Source organism: Xiphophorus maculatus, chromosome 12, assembly GCF_002775205.1.
Source record: "Xiphophorus maculatus strain JP 163 A chromosome 12, X_maculatus-5.0-male, whole genome shotgun sequence".
In the NCBI taxonomy this organism is placed as follows: Eukaryota; Metazoa; Chordata; class Actinopteri; order Cyprinodontiformes; family Poeciliidae; genus Xiphophorus; species Xiphophorus maculatus.
This window is the reverse complement of record NC_036454.1, coordinates 3,276,215-3,293,271: the sequence shown is the minus strand read 5'-3', so window position 1 is coordinate 3,293,271 and position 17,057 is coordinate 3,276,215. Positions and strand designations below refer to the sequence as shown.

Below are 17,057 nucleotides of genomic sequence, written 5' to 3'. Positions count from 1 at the left end.
AATAAGAGCCTTATCAGGGCATGAAGTGTTCTGAACTTTGAATATCATAAAGCTAATTAAAGCTGCGTACAGTCAGTGTCCTTTCAGGTCAGATTGTTCAGGCTGTAATTTATCCCTGACAGAGATTATTTGATCAAGAAGACACTACACTATGATTTATACAAATACTACCAATAACAATATTAACATTTATTTCACTGTTACTTATTTAGCAGAGTACAAGGATGTATTTTTATTGATTTTTGTTCCAATCTGTTCTTTAAGTTCTGCAGAAACTACCAGTTTGCATAAAACTCTTTCATTTTGGGCAGCAGCTGACCTTTTGACCCCCACACTTGAACAGATATTTTTCCTTGTTTTCCACCTCAAACAAATTTTCCAGCGCCAACACATTTGCTTTGATTCTGAGTTTTGTCCTGCGCTGCGGAGAAGCAGAACTCAGCCTGAACCTTTAGCATTTAGCCGCCTCTGCAGCAGGAGCTGCTGAGGATGTTGGCGTGAAATACAGTGAGGCGGTTTGTGATCCAATTCATCTGCGGCGCCGCGTCTCGGGATCACAGCAGACCTGGGTGCACGCAGCTCCGGTTTTAACTGGAAAAACGGGTTCAAAGAGCTTGACCTGTCCCACACTGCAGGCCCTCATATCTCTGCTCGGTTATTACACAACTGTGTGTGTGTGTGTGAGCGCAACAGGAGCGTTTTTGCAGCTGCATGGTTTTGTTTCTTTCCCTCACAGCAGGCTTGTTTTGAAACCGCCGGTCATTGCTGCTGATACGCAGCCGACCGGTTGTGTTTTTTTGCTCCGTGGGCAGCAGGAGAGGCATTCCTCTCCTGTAAAGACTCATCGCTCTCCCCCTCGCAGCTTTGTTGTGGATGTTTTGTGTCAACAAACAGGCCGGCTTACTGGCTGGTGATGGAAAAGCCAGAGGGCAGAGAAACCTAACTGCAAGGTCAAATCACCTGCCGGGAATTTGTCTGTGTGTGCAGACCAGTGGCTGGCAGTTCCTGGAGGAAACACGATGCTGCCTCACACAGAAAACTATTCACTGACTTGCAGTGTGTCAGTGAATAGTTTTATTGTTCATTTGCTTGTAATATAATGGAAGTGCTGCAGAAAGAAAAGGAGAAGCTGAGTTTAACATTTCCGATAAAGGTCGGTTTGGTTCTCACTTCCTGTTTTTAGTTGGAGCCGCTATTCTGCAATCTTTGTTTTTCATTTCTTTCTTTTTTGAGAGAGAAAATAAATCTCTAACTCTAGAAGGTACATATTAAATTCACTCCCTGTTCCTTTATATTTTCCTTAAAAGAAGAGTTTAAAGTTCAGTCCATGTGATGCTTTCTGAAGGGCTTTTCCAACCTGCAAATACAAGATACTGTATGTAACAGGATTAAAATCAATCAGAATAATTAGATTGAAGATTAGACAGCAGAGCTGTCAAACATTGAAATGGTTGCAATATTGCAAGAATAAGACGAAAAAGTTACAAAATGCAGGCTAACCAACTTCAACGTTGAGCTAAAGTTTCACAGTTATGTCAGTTCTAGGTATGGCGCCGCCCTACTGGACAAATGTATATTTATAGAGATGCACAGATGTAGAGTTTTGTGTGAAATTTTTGTAAAGCTTTGGCCCATTTGAGCAGATTGAAGCTTCAGTTAGAAAGTAAGAATCATGTTTAAGATATTGATTCATTATTTATGCTAGGAGAAGAGGCGACGTCACACTGTGTGAGAGAGAAATGATTGCTCTACATGGTTAGATTTATTTTAAAACAAAAAAAATATTGAGAAAATAATTTATAGATAGATTATTGATCATGGACAATAGCTTGATATCAAGTAAAGTGGAGGGAGCAGTACTAGGAGCAAGATATTCTGCCACCTGCTGGTGGGAGTTGGTGTCACTTAAACTCAATGTTTTTTGACTGTTTTTACAGAAACTTTGCATTAGTAACGGTGGAAACGAAAAACTGTAGAAACCTCTTGAACATTTTACCAGTACTACTGACAATTGCTAATGTCTTTTGTCGCCATTAAAATTTTCCACACCAAAGACTGTTGCTGTTGGAGCAACCTGTTAGGACTCTGGTGCATTCACTGATTGGGAAAATTATCAGATTTTTCAGTTTCAGACTGGGAGGTCACAGGTCACACAGATAAAACTAAAAATCATCCTACTTTGGTCACCAGATGATTTCTTGCCACATCTTTATGCAAAACTCAAAACAGGAAAAAAAACTTACATGTGTCTAACGCCAGTGATTCAATTTATTGTTTTTCTCTTTCTACCAAAAATTGGATGATAAACGTCTGCCAGGTGTTTTGGTCTCAACTAGATGCTTTTTTGCAGGACAGTTTTGTTTACAGAGACTTTATAATTCATTTTATTTGTTGTTTTGTTTTTATGTTGTTTGGGTATTTAAAATGTCTTTAAGATTGAATGTCTTCGTGAATTATTATCCTATTACCATTACGTTACTTGAAATCAATCAATCAATCAAATTTTATTTGTATAGCACATTTCAGCAGCAAGGCATTTCAAAGTGCTTTATATCATTACAAACACAGAAACACAAAGCAACATAGAATCAACAATCAAAACACGACATTAAGTCAAGTTCCATCAATAAATTTGTAATTGATTACATTTCAAATACAATTCTAAACAGGTGGGTTTTTAGTCGAGATTTAAAAGAAGTCAGTGTTTCAGCTGTTTTACAGTTTTCTGGAAATTTGTTCCAAATTTGTGGTGCATAGATGCTGAAAGCTGCTTCTCCTTGTTTGGTTCTGGTTTCCACATAGACAAGCTTCCTGAGCATCTTGTTGTTTAAGGTAAACCCTCTGACGGTTCAGATTCAGGACAAACTGTGTGTGTTTCTGTTCAGGTGTCAGTTGTGTACGGATCTGTTCATTTTAGTCATGTTTTGTGGTAAATGAATATTGCGTCAGAAGATCAGCGCAGACAGAATCTTCTCACGCAGGTCAGAGGTGACTGAGTGAGTGACTGAGTGATCAGTCTGTGTTTAGATAAAGTTTCTCCACAAAGTTTGTTTGTCTGTTAATTCGTGTCTGCTGTGAAGGAGTCGATAGACTCTCAAGTGGTAGTGGAGCGTCTCCTGGGGTCCCACTTCCTCTGAAATATTGACTCAGCACTACAGGAAGAGGTCACACACAGACACTAACGCAAGGCCTTTTCCATTACATGATGTGTCTGGTTCTATTTTTCTGTGGGACGAGCAAAGATGGGCTAATGAATGCTCCCTGGGGGGTTTGTCTTCGTGGGACTCTCTTGACAGATTCTTTCCATCGTTCCCTGATGTGATGTCAGGCAGGGAGTCGGTGTCCATGAAGGAAGTTTCAGATATCTGTGCTGTTCAATAGGATGTGTGTGTTAATCACAAGGTTGATTTAACCGTTTTGGAAGATATTCATTTCCCAAATGTCCCAAACACAAAGACCAACACTGGTGAATTATATCAAAACGTTGTTTATCATTATCATTATTTATTATATTATTAGAAATTAATCACATTTTTGATGCATCAAAACCTTGAGAACTTGGGGATAAAAACAGCTGCCATAAAATAGAGCATTACCGATATCTTAAAAACATAACATTGGCCGGTATCGATGTTAATACCGATATATCGTGCATCCATTAAAAGAATAATAGATTTATATTCTTTTGATAAAAAAATACACTTTAAGTTACTAATAACAGCATAGAAAATCCTTTATTCTGCCAAAATGCTGACCAGAAAATGTGAAAAATTTCTACATAATTTGAAGAATGAACCACTCAGTGATTGGCCTGCATATCAGAGTAACACAGCTTTAGTCAGAACCTCACACAGGCTGCTCTCCAGCTTCCTCCACACATTTCCAAACTAAACTTTCAACACTTGATCCTCGGCCTGTCATGCCGTCGTAGACCAGAGCGAGACTGTGAATCCGTCCTGGAGGGAAACGGATTCCTCAAAGTCCCTAAAGTCTATTTCTGTATGAAACCCGGCGAGGTCAAGGCTGAGCATGTGTGGAGTCCGTTTGTGTGCCGGCGCGGCGGCGCTCGCTTTGACATCAAGGGCATAACAAAACCACTCTGAGCCTTTGGTCTTCGGCTAATTGCCGGTCATACAAGCTCTTTGTAAATCCCACTGATCTGCTGATTTTATTTTGGAAACACAGACAGGTGCTTTACATCTGTGATATGATTTTCTCTACAGATTCATCCTTTACTATCTGAACTAATTAGACCTGTCACAATAACAAATGCTGCTTGACGATAAACGGCCCCAGAAGTTATTACGATAAATGATAATATTGTTATTTTGAGACCATTTTCAAGTAATATAACGGTAACCACCGCCGGCTGCCATCTGCTCTCTGGAAAGCGTCTCGGCGTGGCGTTGAACATGAGGTCAAAGTTCAGCCCAACTGTAACACCGAGCTCACATTAACAGGCTATTTGGGGCGCAGGGAGTGAGTTCATGCTGGAACAGAGAGGTTATCGTATATCAGCCTGATATCATAACCGACTCTGACAGTTTGGTAGCAACAGACCCGATGACTGCAGGAAGCTGCATGACGTTCACCAGAAGGTTCATATTTTTGATTATCATGGTATTAAAGGAGGGAAAATTATACTTTATGTGAGTAAAACCAAAGATCTAATTGTATTTTATGTTGTTATATAATTTATAAAAATGTTTTCACTGTAGTTGAAACAAAAAATGTGTGGGTTGATAAACGGCGTGAGTCAGTGTTTGATTTATCTACATAGTCACACAGTGTGATGGTTTCTATTATACATAGACCTAGATCTGTTAGATATAGATCTAGGCAAGGCAACAGTAAGAGACGCTTCACAAGCTAAGAAAATTAAAATATAATTTATATTTTGAGATCTTCATTACATTTTCAGTAGATAAATTGTTCGGTTGTAGCTCTTAATTTGTCAGTAATCGATTATTCTGACAATCAATTAATAAAAGATGAAAAAGTCACATTCTGACTTCTCATTTAAACTTTTTTACACTATATTAGAAATGCATTAGATTAATTCAATTTCCTTTTTTTATTAAATAGGAAAATCCATATTTTATTTCCTGTAATGCAACATAATATCTTTGCTTTAGTGAACGTTTGATCATTAGTAGCAAAGGATGCAGTTAAAAAATACTTCTAACATGAAAATCTCAGTCCTTTCTGCTTGATTTTATATTAATGCAGTGTAAGACTAATCTGGTGATTGTTTTTTTTAAATAAGTGATTGATAATTGGATATCATAAGGTGATTAATAGACGAATTTCTTATTCAGAATTTAACCAGATGAAACTAAAATTTTGACACTTATGAAGGTTTTCCTTGTCTTAATGCAAAATGTATGTAGTTTTTTTACATACATATATATTTCGCTACATATATATATATATATTTTTCGCTCAGTTACTACTCTGAGTATGTTATTGTTTTGGTTAGTTGACTTTATTGTCCTTATAGTTCAATTAATAATGAATAAATCACTAAATTAGTTTGGTCGTTTCAGCCCCGATCGGTTGGCCGATGAATCTTTCTACATTTCCTTAATTTTGGGTGAAAATAATATTGAAACATTGAAGGTGTATTTTGACCAGTTATAGAGAAACCAGTACCAGACATTTTAATAATCGGTGATCAGCCTACAATCAGTTCACTCCTAATTCTAATGACTTGCGTGAAAAGAATATGTATTCAGATATTTTTCATCCTCATTTGGTTGAGCGTCTCTGTGTCCTTCAGGAAAGTCCCACCTTGCCATCGTCCAGAAGGTGAACAACGAGGGCGAGGGAGATCCGTTCTACGAAGTGTTGGGGTTGGTCACTCTAGAAGACGTGATCGAGGAGATAATTAAATCAGAGATTCTGGATGAATCTGACCTTTACAGTAGGTTTTTGTTGTCAACACTACCAGTTGTTTTAAATTTAAATGCCAAATTACTATAAATTGTTGGATTTGTAGAATATTTAAGAGGATATTTTATAGATCTGTAAACTGTTTGTTTGTATCACTTCTCAGCTGACAATCGCACCAGGAGGAAAGTTGCACCTGATAAGAACAAGAGAGACTTTTCTGCCTTCAAACACGAGAGCGAATCGAAGGTGAAGATCTCTCCTCAGCTGCTGCTGGCCGCGCATCGCTTCCTGGCCACAGGTGGGGGATTTACCGAGGAAACTGACACCATGCTGCTTTCACACAGCATTACATCACACTCCACAAAACAAGCTGCTCTTTTACTGCTGTATCATATTCTCACAGGAAAATTTGGAAAAATTCAACCTCTAATTTGAGTTCATTTATGACGTATGCATCGATATCTGAGGTTTAGAATCGGCCAACACCGATCCGATACAGAAAACTTCTGCTAAATTTTCTTAAAAGGTTTAATTTTTTAAATACAGACATAAATGCACTGGATCAGAAATGTATTTGATAACTCTGTAACACTTAAACACCACTGGCTTCAGAAGTTTGGTCAGACATGTAAAAACAACTTTAATTTATTCAGTCAGTGCAATTAGGAGTATTGCAGCTAATGTAAAATAAATAATAATAATAATAATAAATTGAAACTGACAAAAACAAACTGATTACCTTGGTCAAACATGTAAAACTAAACTGCAACAAATCTTCAAATGGTTCTGAAAGTGCAATTAAGAATTCTAAATATAATGTAAAATAAATAATACAGCATAGAATTAGACTGAATAGACCTGCCCTCATGTATCGGGAACTTTGTCACTGATACCCAGTCCAGATTTTTTTTAAATATTGGGACTGATACAGATAATATCAGATCAATGCATCTCTGGTTAGAGCACATGAATCTTATCAACTCTTCATGGTGTCAGTATGTTTAACAAAAACAAAAACAAAGTAGCTTCTGCCAGAAAACTGAAAACGGTGAATTATTAGACCAGCCCACAGAAAGTGTCACAACTTAAGATAAAAGACAACTATTTCTTCCCATTAGTTTTTTTAACACTTTAATTACATTTTGGATCTTTCTAAATATTTCTAATATCAGTTATTATTCCACATTAAAACACATTTATTTGATTGACTTTTACTCCCTCATGTATCAGTAAATTGTGTTTTTAAACAGCAGAACTTGTTTAATTAGGTCGTCATTAATTGATTGGCTGTAATCAGAGAGCAGTGAAGATATTTACACCTAAAGATGTTTGTTTCTATCAACCAGCTCACCACAAACTCAGCTCTGCTTCTGCCGCCTCAAATCACTTGAGCGTGTAGCAATCTGTCGGGTTAGCATGTGTGTTAGCTGATATGCTCTGCCGCAAACTGCTACATGCACATGGCATGAGTTAGCACTTCCTCCACACACAGAGTTCCTGTGCAGGTTGCATAACATTAGCTTCTGGTGACTTCATCACAGATTTTTCTCTCATGATGATTGCTTTGTTGCGAGGAAACTGAATTTCTTCACAGTTTCTCTTAAAAACAAAAATACTAGCTTTATTTTTTCGTCTTTTATTTTAATTTAACAGTAATAATCTTCAGTCTCAAATCTCCTTGTAATAAAATGTGATGTTAATGACTCTTGTATAGAGACAATACTAAAGGCAGATTTTAGAAATTTTACATTCTGTATAAGATGATAGAAAGAGCAAATATACAAATGTAATTTTTCCCAGTCGTGTGAATTTGTAGAAACTCGGTGGTGTGGCCTAACATGTGAAACCAGAAAGAGGAGTATTTGTTTGAAAAAGGCTTTTGTACTCCGTCTTTGCTCCAAGCTTGGGCGGAGACCCGGCCCTCACGGCTGAACGCCGATTGCAACAGTCCGTCTGTCAGCTGAAAACATTTCTGATCTGCAAATAACATAAAGAACAAACAAAGGTGCATAAAAAATTTAAGTAGGAGAGCAGTTTGGGTTGAAAATTATACTAAACATTGACAGAAGGGAAACCAGAAATAAATAAATGTAACACAATAAACCAACTAAATGACTTAGTTTTAAAAGAAAAGTTACTTTTAAATTTCTGCTAGAGATTTATGACAAAAAATAAATAAAAACTCTTCAGCTGTTATCCTAAAATATGTTTTTAATCTATAAATACATCAGACAGCTTAAAGGTGAAATCTGAGAGCTTTGGCTGTAAGCCTGAATGTCAGATTTGTTGCACTGAGCCCCATTAGTTTTATAAATTATAAAGGACTTTAACCTGACACTGTTACGACAGCGATCACTTATTAATAATCACAAAATAAACATGAAAACATAAAACTGGAACAGACTGCATGTTCTGTTCCTTGTATGGGAAACGTTTGCGAGTTTTTTGCGGTTGAATCCTGATGCATTTGGTGCCGTTGTTGTCAGTTGCTATGACAACCAGGCTGTGTGTAGCGCGACAGAGAACGAGACAAATTGAAGAAAATACGTGGTTTGAGTTGTTCTTCAACAGTTTTTCTGTTATTTTCCCCTTTGTTGTGGCACACTGCACTGAATTAATAATCCATAAATGTCCCGGTTTTATTTTGTTAGAATTATTCTAATGCAACGAGTAAAAGAACCGTCTTTTTGCCCTGCAGAGATGTGCGCATGCGCAAAATTTCTGGATGTAAACAATAACATTTAACATGTCTGCACAGATGTCACCTGAACACAAAGCAGAAAAAGAAACTATTAAAAGTATCCTGCTGTTTAGAATTGGTGTGTTCAGTGTTTATTCCCTTCACTTCTTAAAAATGAATTTTGTTCTCATCTGTTCTTCCACATGCAAGGCACTGCAACATCTTAATTAAATCGTTTGAGTATCTTTTCATCCTAAAAAAAAAAAAAGAGACTTAAACTTGATATTTTTGTTTTTTTGCAGAAGTGAGCTTGTTCAGTCCGGCTCAGATCTCTGACAAGGTTCTGCTGCGGATCCTCCGCCATCCTGACGTCATCCAGGAGATCAAGTTCAACGACAACGACAAGCGATCGCATCGTCACTACATCTATCAGAGAGGCAAGGCGGTCGACTACTTCATCCTCATCCTGCAGGTGGGGAGCTGTTTGGGTTGAGAAATGGAGACCGTTCACTTAGATGCTGCTTTACTTGCTGATTCTTTGTTGTTTCTTTTCTGTGCCTGATTTTGTCTTGAGACACACCGGTCAGTTTTACAGGCAGACACCGTCCTCCTGTTTCCTCTGAAGTCTGATTTGGCACTACAAGTTTTCTCTGTTTTATAAGGTGTTGCATGTTTGTTAGCACGAGTAGCAATTGTTGTAAAATGATTTACAAATGAGGAATCGACAAGATGATTTCTCTTTATGTGTCACAGAATATGATGCACTAACCTTAACAACTTTTTCCTCATTTCCCAAAGCAGTTGTTTGTTGTTGGGTTCCTGGCATGTGGAAAGAGATGCTGTTATTTTCCAGGTCTCATGCAGATAAAAACAAGCATCTTAAATTAAGCTTATTCGACTCAGAGTGTTAGAATAATCTGATATGAGCAGGAATCCTGTTTGTGTTTAAGTTTATTTATAGAGCACATTTCAGAAACAGGTTAAAACTTCACCAAAGTGTTGCACAAAGACAAAAACATAATAGAATAAATTGACAAGTACATAGCAGTTATTAATCAACTCTAGACAGATTTAAAGGAACTCAGTGTTTCGGCTGTTTTGCAGTTTTCTGGAAGTTTGTTCCAAGTTTGTGGTGCTCAGAGGCCGAATGCTGCTTTTTATTGTGTAAAAAAGGACCCAGTGGTCTGATGCTGTAGATCCAGAAATACTTTGAGAATTTTTTAATCAACTTTGACAAGTAAATTTGATAAAATGAGTGAGTCAAAGCAGCTGGAATCTGAATATCATGTCAAAATGTTGTCGGATTGCAGAAACGGTTGCGGTAACCTCGGAGGATTGTGTTCCCGTTTGAAATAATGACCACTTATTATCTCTGAATGTAATTTTAGGTGTAGCTGCTGTCCACTAATTGACCTCTTATCACTTTAAATACCTGCTGTCATTCATGGTTTGGGAGAATCTTCCCAAAACATGGAAAATGTTCTGCTCATTTCCACCCGGTGGACTGAGCAGAAAACTCTGCCGCTGCTCCTCCGGTCCTTCTGGATCCAGTCAGCGTCTGTGAGCGTGAACGCTTTAATCCCAGCGCTCCAAGCAGAGTCGCTTCCCACACTTCGTCTTGGTTTTCTGCTCCTAAACAGTCATTATGGACCGCACACGTAGCGTAATCCTCCAACACCTTTCTGGGAGTTTCTGTTTGCTTCAGTTTAAATACTTTCTTCATTTTACTCTATTGGTTTCCCAAAGCTAACGAGGCCGATTTAACAGGCGTGAGTGATCTGATTTCTGTTTTAAGGCCAGATTCCTGTTTAATCAGTCAAAATGGAGTAAATGCTGCAATGTCTACTGGACTATCAGGTGTGAAAACACTTTTAAGCTTAAATATCAACATTAGTTGATATATATTTTTCTTAGGGGTGCACTGATTGCAGTTTTCTGGTCGATCACCGATCTTTAAAGAGCTTGACCAGCCGATTCAAATTTTGACCAATGCAAATTATTTTTTTTGCTTTTATTTTTTAGTCTGAAAAAATCATTTTCTCATTAAAGTATCGACCGATCTCTGATTTATTGGAGCATCCTTCATTTTTTCTATTACTGTATGTAAACAGAAATGGAAACACCAGTCTGTAAATTAGTTCCCATTTCTTCTTCTTCAGCTTCTTTTATCGGCTTTCTGAACAGTTTCTGTGTGTGTGTGTGTGTGTGTGTGCGTCTGTGTGTGTGTGTGTGTGTGTGTGTGTGTGTGTGTGTGCGTCTGTGTGTGTGTGTGTGTGTGTGTGTGTGCGTCTGTGTGTGTGTGTGTGTGTGTGTGTGTGTGTGTGTGTGTGTGTGTGTGTGTTGTGGGAAGGGATGATCACCGTCAGCAGACTGGATGTTTGTTCATGACCTCACTGATTCATGTCTCCATAAAGATGCTCTGAGGTTCTCACAAAGCAGCTGCTCTGTTCAGAGTCACATTTCTGCTGCATTCAAGGAATTTTCTCCTCTTCCGCGGGAAAATCCCTGGATTACACGCAGGCTCCTTTTTCCACTCCAAAGACGACGGACCTCCATCTATTGTTACATCTGTCAACGTTTTGCTTCACATGTTTTCTTTGAGTATTCCTTAAAAAGGCAAATGTGGACGAGTGTTTTTAAATAAAGTGCGTCTGCTAGTTCTTCCTGTTGTGAACCAGAGACGGAAAATTGATTCCTTGGAGGATAAGAAATATTCCTCGACAAAAAAGGAGATATTTCCACTCTTGAGATTCAGTTTGCTGAGTCATGGCGTGACGTCCCGATGTTAGAGTGAATCACTGATTTTTAAAACTGGTTTGTTACAAACCACTAAACTCTGAGGTTAAGTCACATGTTAACGCAGATTTAACGCCGGCTGAGTGTTTCGGCGTGGTTCAAGGAAGAAACCCCTCGCTGGCTTTGTTATAAGTTATTAACAGGCTGCAGCAGAGAGTCTTCCAGTCACTGCAGGGGTTCATCTCTCAGCCTCACACACACACACACACACCCACACACACACACACACACGCACGCACACACACACACACACACACACACACACACGCACACACACACACACACACACACACACACACACACACACACACACACACACACACACACACACACACAGTTTCCTCAGACAGCTTGGTTCCACATTACCTCATCCTGCTTTGTGCTGTTTTTATCTGCATTAGTTCACACACTGAATAACTGCTCCCTCAGGACGGCTGCTATTCAGTGCTCTCATTGGTTATTGTAAAGATGAAAACCTTACTCATCCAGAGTACTCAGCTCCTTCAGTTTCACCTTATTCCAGCCAAAACAAACCCTGAAGTTGGCAGTGTTAGTACCTGAATTAAACAACGGTCAGATTCATCTCAAAATAACTAAATAAACCTTCATCCTCCGACCACTTCCTCTCGCCTTCTTTGTCGTTTCCGTCAGTAGTAACATCTGACTGTTGATCACATGACTCATGATGCAAAAAAGTGTTCCCATTGCAGTTTTGTGAAATACATCTATTTCAATAGGGCTGAAAAAAACACCTCAAGTTTTTTAATCATTTTGGGAAAAGCCGGTTCAAGCGAGCATAAAGACATTTTTACAGATTTGAGGGAATTATTTCACATTTTGTTGTTTCCATTAAACATTTCTAATGCAATGCTTAAAAAGTTTTACTTAATATTTAACTTCATTTCTAAACATGATGGTTATTCGTGGTTTCTTGAGCTCTCAGTTGTAGATTTTAGGATTCAGATGTTAAAACGGTGAGTAATCTGTAGACAAATAAAGTTGTAATCTAGTGGAATTAGGCTTATTTTAAGCTGTTTGAGGACTTTATGAACCTCCTCACCTCTTTTCTTTTACGCCATATTGAGCTTCCCTCCTGCAGCTCACACTTTATTAAACTTTCCCAAGCTCTACTTTCTCACAGTCAATTCTTTTTTTTAAAACCTTTCCTGCCGTCGCAGATTTTCTTTCTTTTCTGTTAATCATGATCGATCACCCGGGGCCACAAAGAGGCCAGTGGTGTAAACCTGCAAGGACATCAGCTATTATGTTTGCTCATGTTGTGGATAAGGACCTGAACAGGAACAAACAGTTCTCCATCGGGTCGTTTATGACTCATAATGCTGCATGTTGAACTTTAGCCATGACCCACCTGCAGGTTCAGGGCTCTTAAACGACTCTCTGACCTCCACTTTGAACCTGAAGCTGCATTACTGCACCGGAGAGATGGGAATATTATTTCTTACAGTTTAGTTCATAATATATGTGCATAAATTGTAACCAATTTACAGTTTTCTGTCTGTAAGTTTTAGACATTTGGTTCAGAATCTTCTGACACTTTCCCAGGTTGGGAATAAAAATCTAAAACCTGACAATATAAAGTGATTAATGGTAAATTAAAAATTAAAACATTGGTTTTCAGATCTTAAAATGCTTTTTGTCACAATAGCTTAAACTTGGAGCTGGAGTAAACATTTGATGGGCGGGACAGAAGACAGGCCTCAGTGACCCTCCAGCTGATGAAGTAACAGTAATAATTGGTGCATAAAGACACGTTATCTTCATGTTTAGTTGCTGTGAAAGAAAGGCTGATCTGGGAGTGTCTGCTCACTTGACCGGTCCTCAGATTTGCCACAGCTGCTGTTAGTCATTTGTTTTGCATGAGGCTTGGAGACTAAAGAGTACTAGAGGTCATGATGAAGTGGAGGTAAAGGGCGTTTGTTGTTAGAAATGAACCTGCACTGGGTTGGTGTTAGTTCTTGTGCTGTATTTGTTGCTGCCTCTTGGCCTGGACGTTTTGGAAAATTGGTTTTTATTCTGGTAAAATAAAGGTTAAATATTTACGGTTGGAAGGTCAAACCTGCTGTTTTAGCTCTAAAATCGTCTTGTTGGAGTGAGCGGAAAGCAGCTCTTGTCCTCACCAAGGTTTTCTTTGTTTTGTTTTTTTATTCTATTTTTTAGTCACTCTCCATTTTATTCCTCTTTACAGTCAGATTGAGTCATTTTGACCAAGTTTTTAGCTAAACAAATAGTGTCAGATTATAAAGTCATCATAAGATCATTTATCTTATGATAGATGATCATAAGAAAATCATCTTGTGATCATAAGATCCGTACCATGACGACAGAACAGATTATTAAAGGAGGGAGGTGATGTTAGGCAGCATGGAGGCAGGAAGATGGATGTTTTTATATCCTCAACATGTTGAGCTGCCTTCTCAGGTCCCATCCTTTCTTAGTATTGTATGAATTTGTCGTTAGCGCTAATTGATGCACATATCATGATGAACTTTATTTTTGTGATTCATCTTTTTTTATACTTAAAAACATATAGTGATTCCTCCTGAAGCCAATGGTTTGTTTAGCACCAGAACGTTTTGTGCCAAAGTTACAAAGTTGGAAGTTGTTGTCCCAAAAGTTGATTTTTGGGACAACAAAAATCAACAATATCTTTGTTGATTTTTTTGTTGATTTGATATATAAGGACAAATATATTTGTCCATATTAATGGACAAATATCTGCAAATATTTGTCCATTTTGCAGATGGACAAATATTTCACCATGCTTTGTGTTAGTGCTGGTAATTTTGTCTGTTTCGGTTCCACTGGATGTTTTGCTGTGACCTTGAGTAAATGTGGAAAATTAATTAATAACCAAACAATCAGAGGTCTGTCATCGCATTAGACAATCGAAAAATAACACAAACAAATCCTGAATAAGATTTGATCATCTTAATGGTTGATTAATTTGATCCAAATCCTGACATAAACATGGCTGTCAGTCTGTTTACAGCCTATTGAAAAGGGTGTACATGAATAAATTAGAGCCCTTCTAAAGATGCTTATAACTTCGTATTTTAATAGTTCAAACTGGTGGTGAGACTCAATTACAAGCTTTAATTAAGTTAATTACAAAGTCTGTAATTCATTAGTCGCATTTTAATCAAACAATTTATCGACAATAAGCAACATTTTCAATTCAAAAACCATTTAAGTGTCTACATTATTGAATAAATAGACAAATAAACTCAACATAAAAGTTATTTGTAGTTTTTAATCCATTATTTAGTTTATTAAGCCATCAGATGGGAGCAAGGTGTTATTCTAGCCAATCAGCTTTCAGGACCTTCTGTAGAAATGTGGACTGTGGACGCTGACGTTAGCGTTAGCATCTGTGCTGCTGCTACATGTTTAGCATTCAGATGCTATTTTAGGCCTGAATAGTTTCGCTAACATGCTAGCTGCTTTTAGCACAACTTGAACACAACAATAGAGTTTCCAGCGTCCAATCAAATCGTTTTAGAAGCAGAAATGAAGCCGAGAGAAGCAGCTTCGTTGTGCATCACTGTTGTTTGCGGATGTCACTTGTGCGTCAGATTTACGGGCGTACCAGAAACATGACAATGCAAATATTTAAAAATCAAAATTAAAAATGTGATTTATTGCATTGAGATTTTTAACGCGTTAAAATCTGTAATAAATTAATCTAAATTAAAGCGTTCAAGTTCAAACTTTAAAACTACTTTAATATGCCTCAATACACTCATATTAAACTGTATCAGCACTAGCAGACAGTAATGTCTAAGGTTTATCTTATCCTTGGGGGGTTCAGCCAATCAGCGCCAAGGAAAATGAGTGGAGCTCCTGGATTGGCTGGAAGACATTTTAAATATCCCAAATAAATAAACATAAAAAGCAAATTAAATGAATTTAGACATTTCTTAAAACAAAATTGTCCTTAAAGGTCTAGTTCAGATCAAAGCACCAGACTGAATACTTTCATCTGCCAGTTTTTGGTAGAAAAAGAGAAAAAAGAAAGGAAAGCAATAAATAATGCAAATGGAAATTATTGAGCTTGTTTCAATTTATCATGTGATTTTGATGTAAAGGTTGTCAGGTGAATAAAGGCAGGAATTATTGATCTTTGAACATTTGGCCACTGAGTGCTGGAGAGTCACTCCTGATGTGTGTGAATAATTGATAAAGGTTAGACTATTTTAAAAAATGCCTACTGGCTTTCTGTGTTCAAATCTCACAGACGAATGAGACTTTATTCTGGATTAAAACACCTGCAGACGGGATAAACCCTGGAGGAACTGGTTTTACTGGAGCGCCTCTGTTTCTGCTCCCAGTAAACAGCGGAGTGGGAGTCGTTTTATGGCACGCCTGCATGGCTGGTGCCAGTCCTGTCCACGTGTTGCAGTGAAAACATGACCTCAGCTCTCACTGTTAGCCGCATGTCAAACATTAAGTCATGTTTCAGGAGCTCTGAGGAGCTGGAAGCAGCAGAGGAATGTGGATGTTTTTATTTTCGGTGCTTCTGGTTGATTTAATAATAAATCATTGCAGCCAGAGAACATCTGCTCATGTTTTCCTCTTGATGACTCAGTGGCTTTCAGATGACAAATCTTCTCTGCAGGAGGTGTAACCCTAATCAGTTTGGACGTATAACACCGATTATTCTAATTTTTTGCACTTTAAGTTTCAGTTGATGAGGATTAAAAACATTTAGATTAGGATGTGTCTGCTTTTAGGTTAGCTTAGAAATGTCACATTTGCTACATTTTTACCTGGACAAACATGATCCAACGCCGTAAATAAAAGCCACCAAAGCATCCGAAGCAGGTCAGAGTTCAACTCTGTTAACGAGGTCAGAGTGGAAACAAAAGTCTAACACCAGATTACCAGGATGACAGTTTGTTGGTTTGAGCTTCAAATGACTAAAATGTTTACGCAGCAAGTATCCAAAAAAAAGAAGGTACTATGAATAAACTTAATAAAGTATAAAGATGGACAATAAAAAATGTAGGAAATACATTTAAAATAAATAAAAATGTTGTAATTAAGAATGTAAAAACTTCACAAAATACTTTTTAAACTACATCAGAAAACCTATTTGAATCCTTCATGCAGAAAGCCCTGAACTGCACACTTCATCTCTACATAATAACAACAATAATAATAATAATAATAATAATATGCTTTAAATGGACCAATGGGTGAATATTAGTCCATTTAAAGCTAATAAAATGGACTAATATATTCACCCATAATATATGTATTGTGGGTGTATACAGTATATATATATATATATATATATATATATATATATATATATATATATATATATATATATATATATTATAAATGCATTAATGCTGAACCATTTATTTGGATTAATCGTGATTAATGATTGATCTATTAGTCACCATTTGTCCAATTATTAATCCGTTAATCCAATAATCACCAGATCAGCCCTGCGCTGCTCTGATGTCGAGCAGAAAAGGATTTTATTTTACATGTTGATGTTAGAAATACTTTTCAGCTGCAGATTCCTCCTTCGCCACAAGTGATTCACCAAAGGAATGATGTTATTAAAATGTTTATTTTCTACAAAAAAGGAATTGAGTTATGGGTTTATTTGCATCGTTTAAAGTATTTCTGATATTGTCTAAAAAGGGCTTAAGTGAAA

At 37.4% G+C, this 17,057-nt stretch overlaps 1 protein-coding gene across 4 annotated transcripts in view; it reads left to right on the top strand.

Moving 5' to 3' along the window:
* The window catches only part of LOC102233020 (metal transporter CNNM4-like), a 39,039-nt gene that overhangs the window by 10,937 nt on the left and 11,045 nt on the right, over positions 1-17,057 (top strand). For all 4 annotated transcript variants that reach the window (XM_023343697.1, XM_023343696.1, XM_023343695.1 and 1 more), the window contains exons 2-4: positions 5,780-5,923; positions 6,056-6,190; positions 8,875-9,044. In XM_023343697.1, coding sequence (XP_023199465.1) covers positions 5,780-5,923; positions 6,056-6,190; positions 8,875-9,044 — 449 coding nt within the window. The remainder of the gene's footprint in view (positions 1-5,779; positions 5,924-6,055; positions 6,191-8,874; positions 9,045-17,057) is intronic.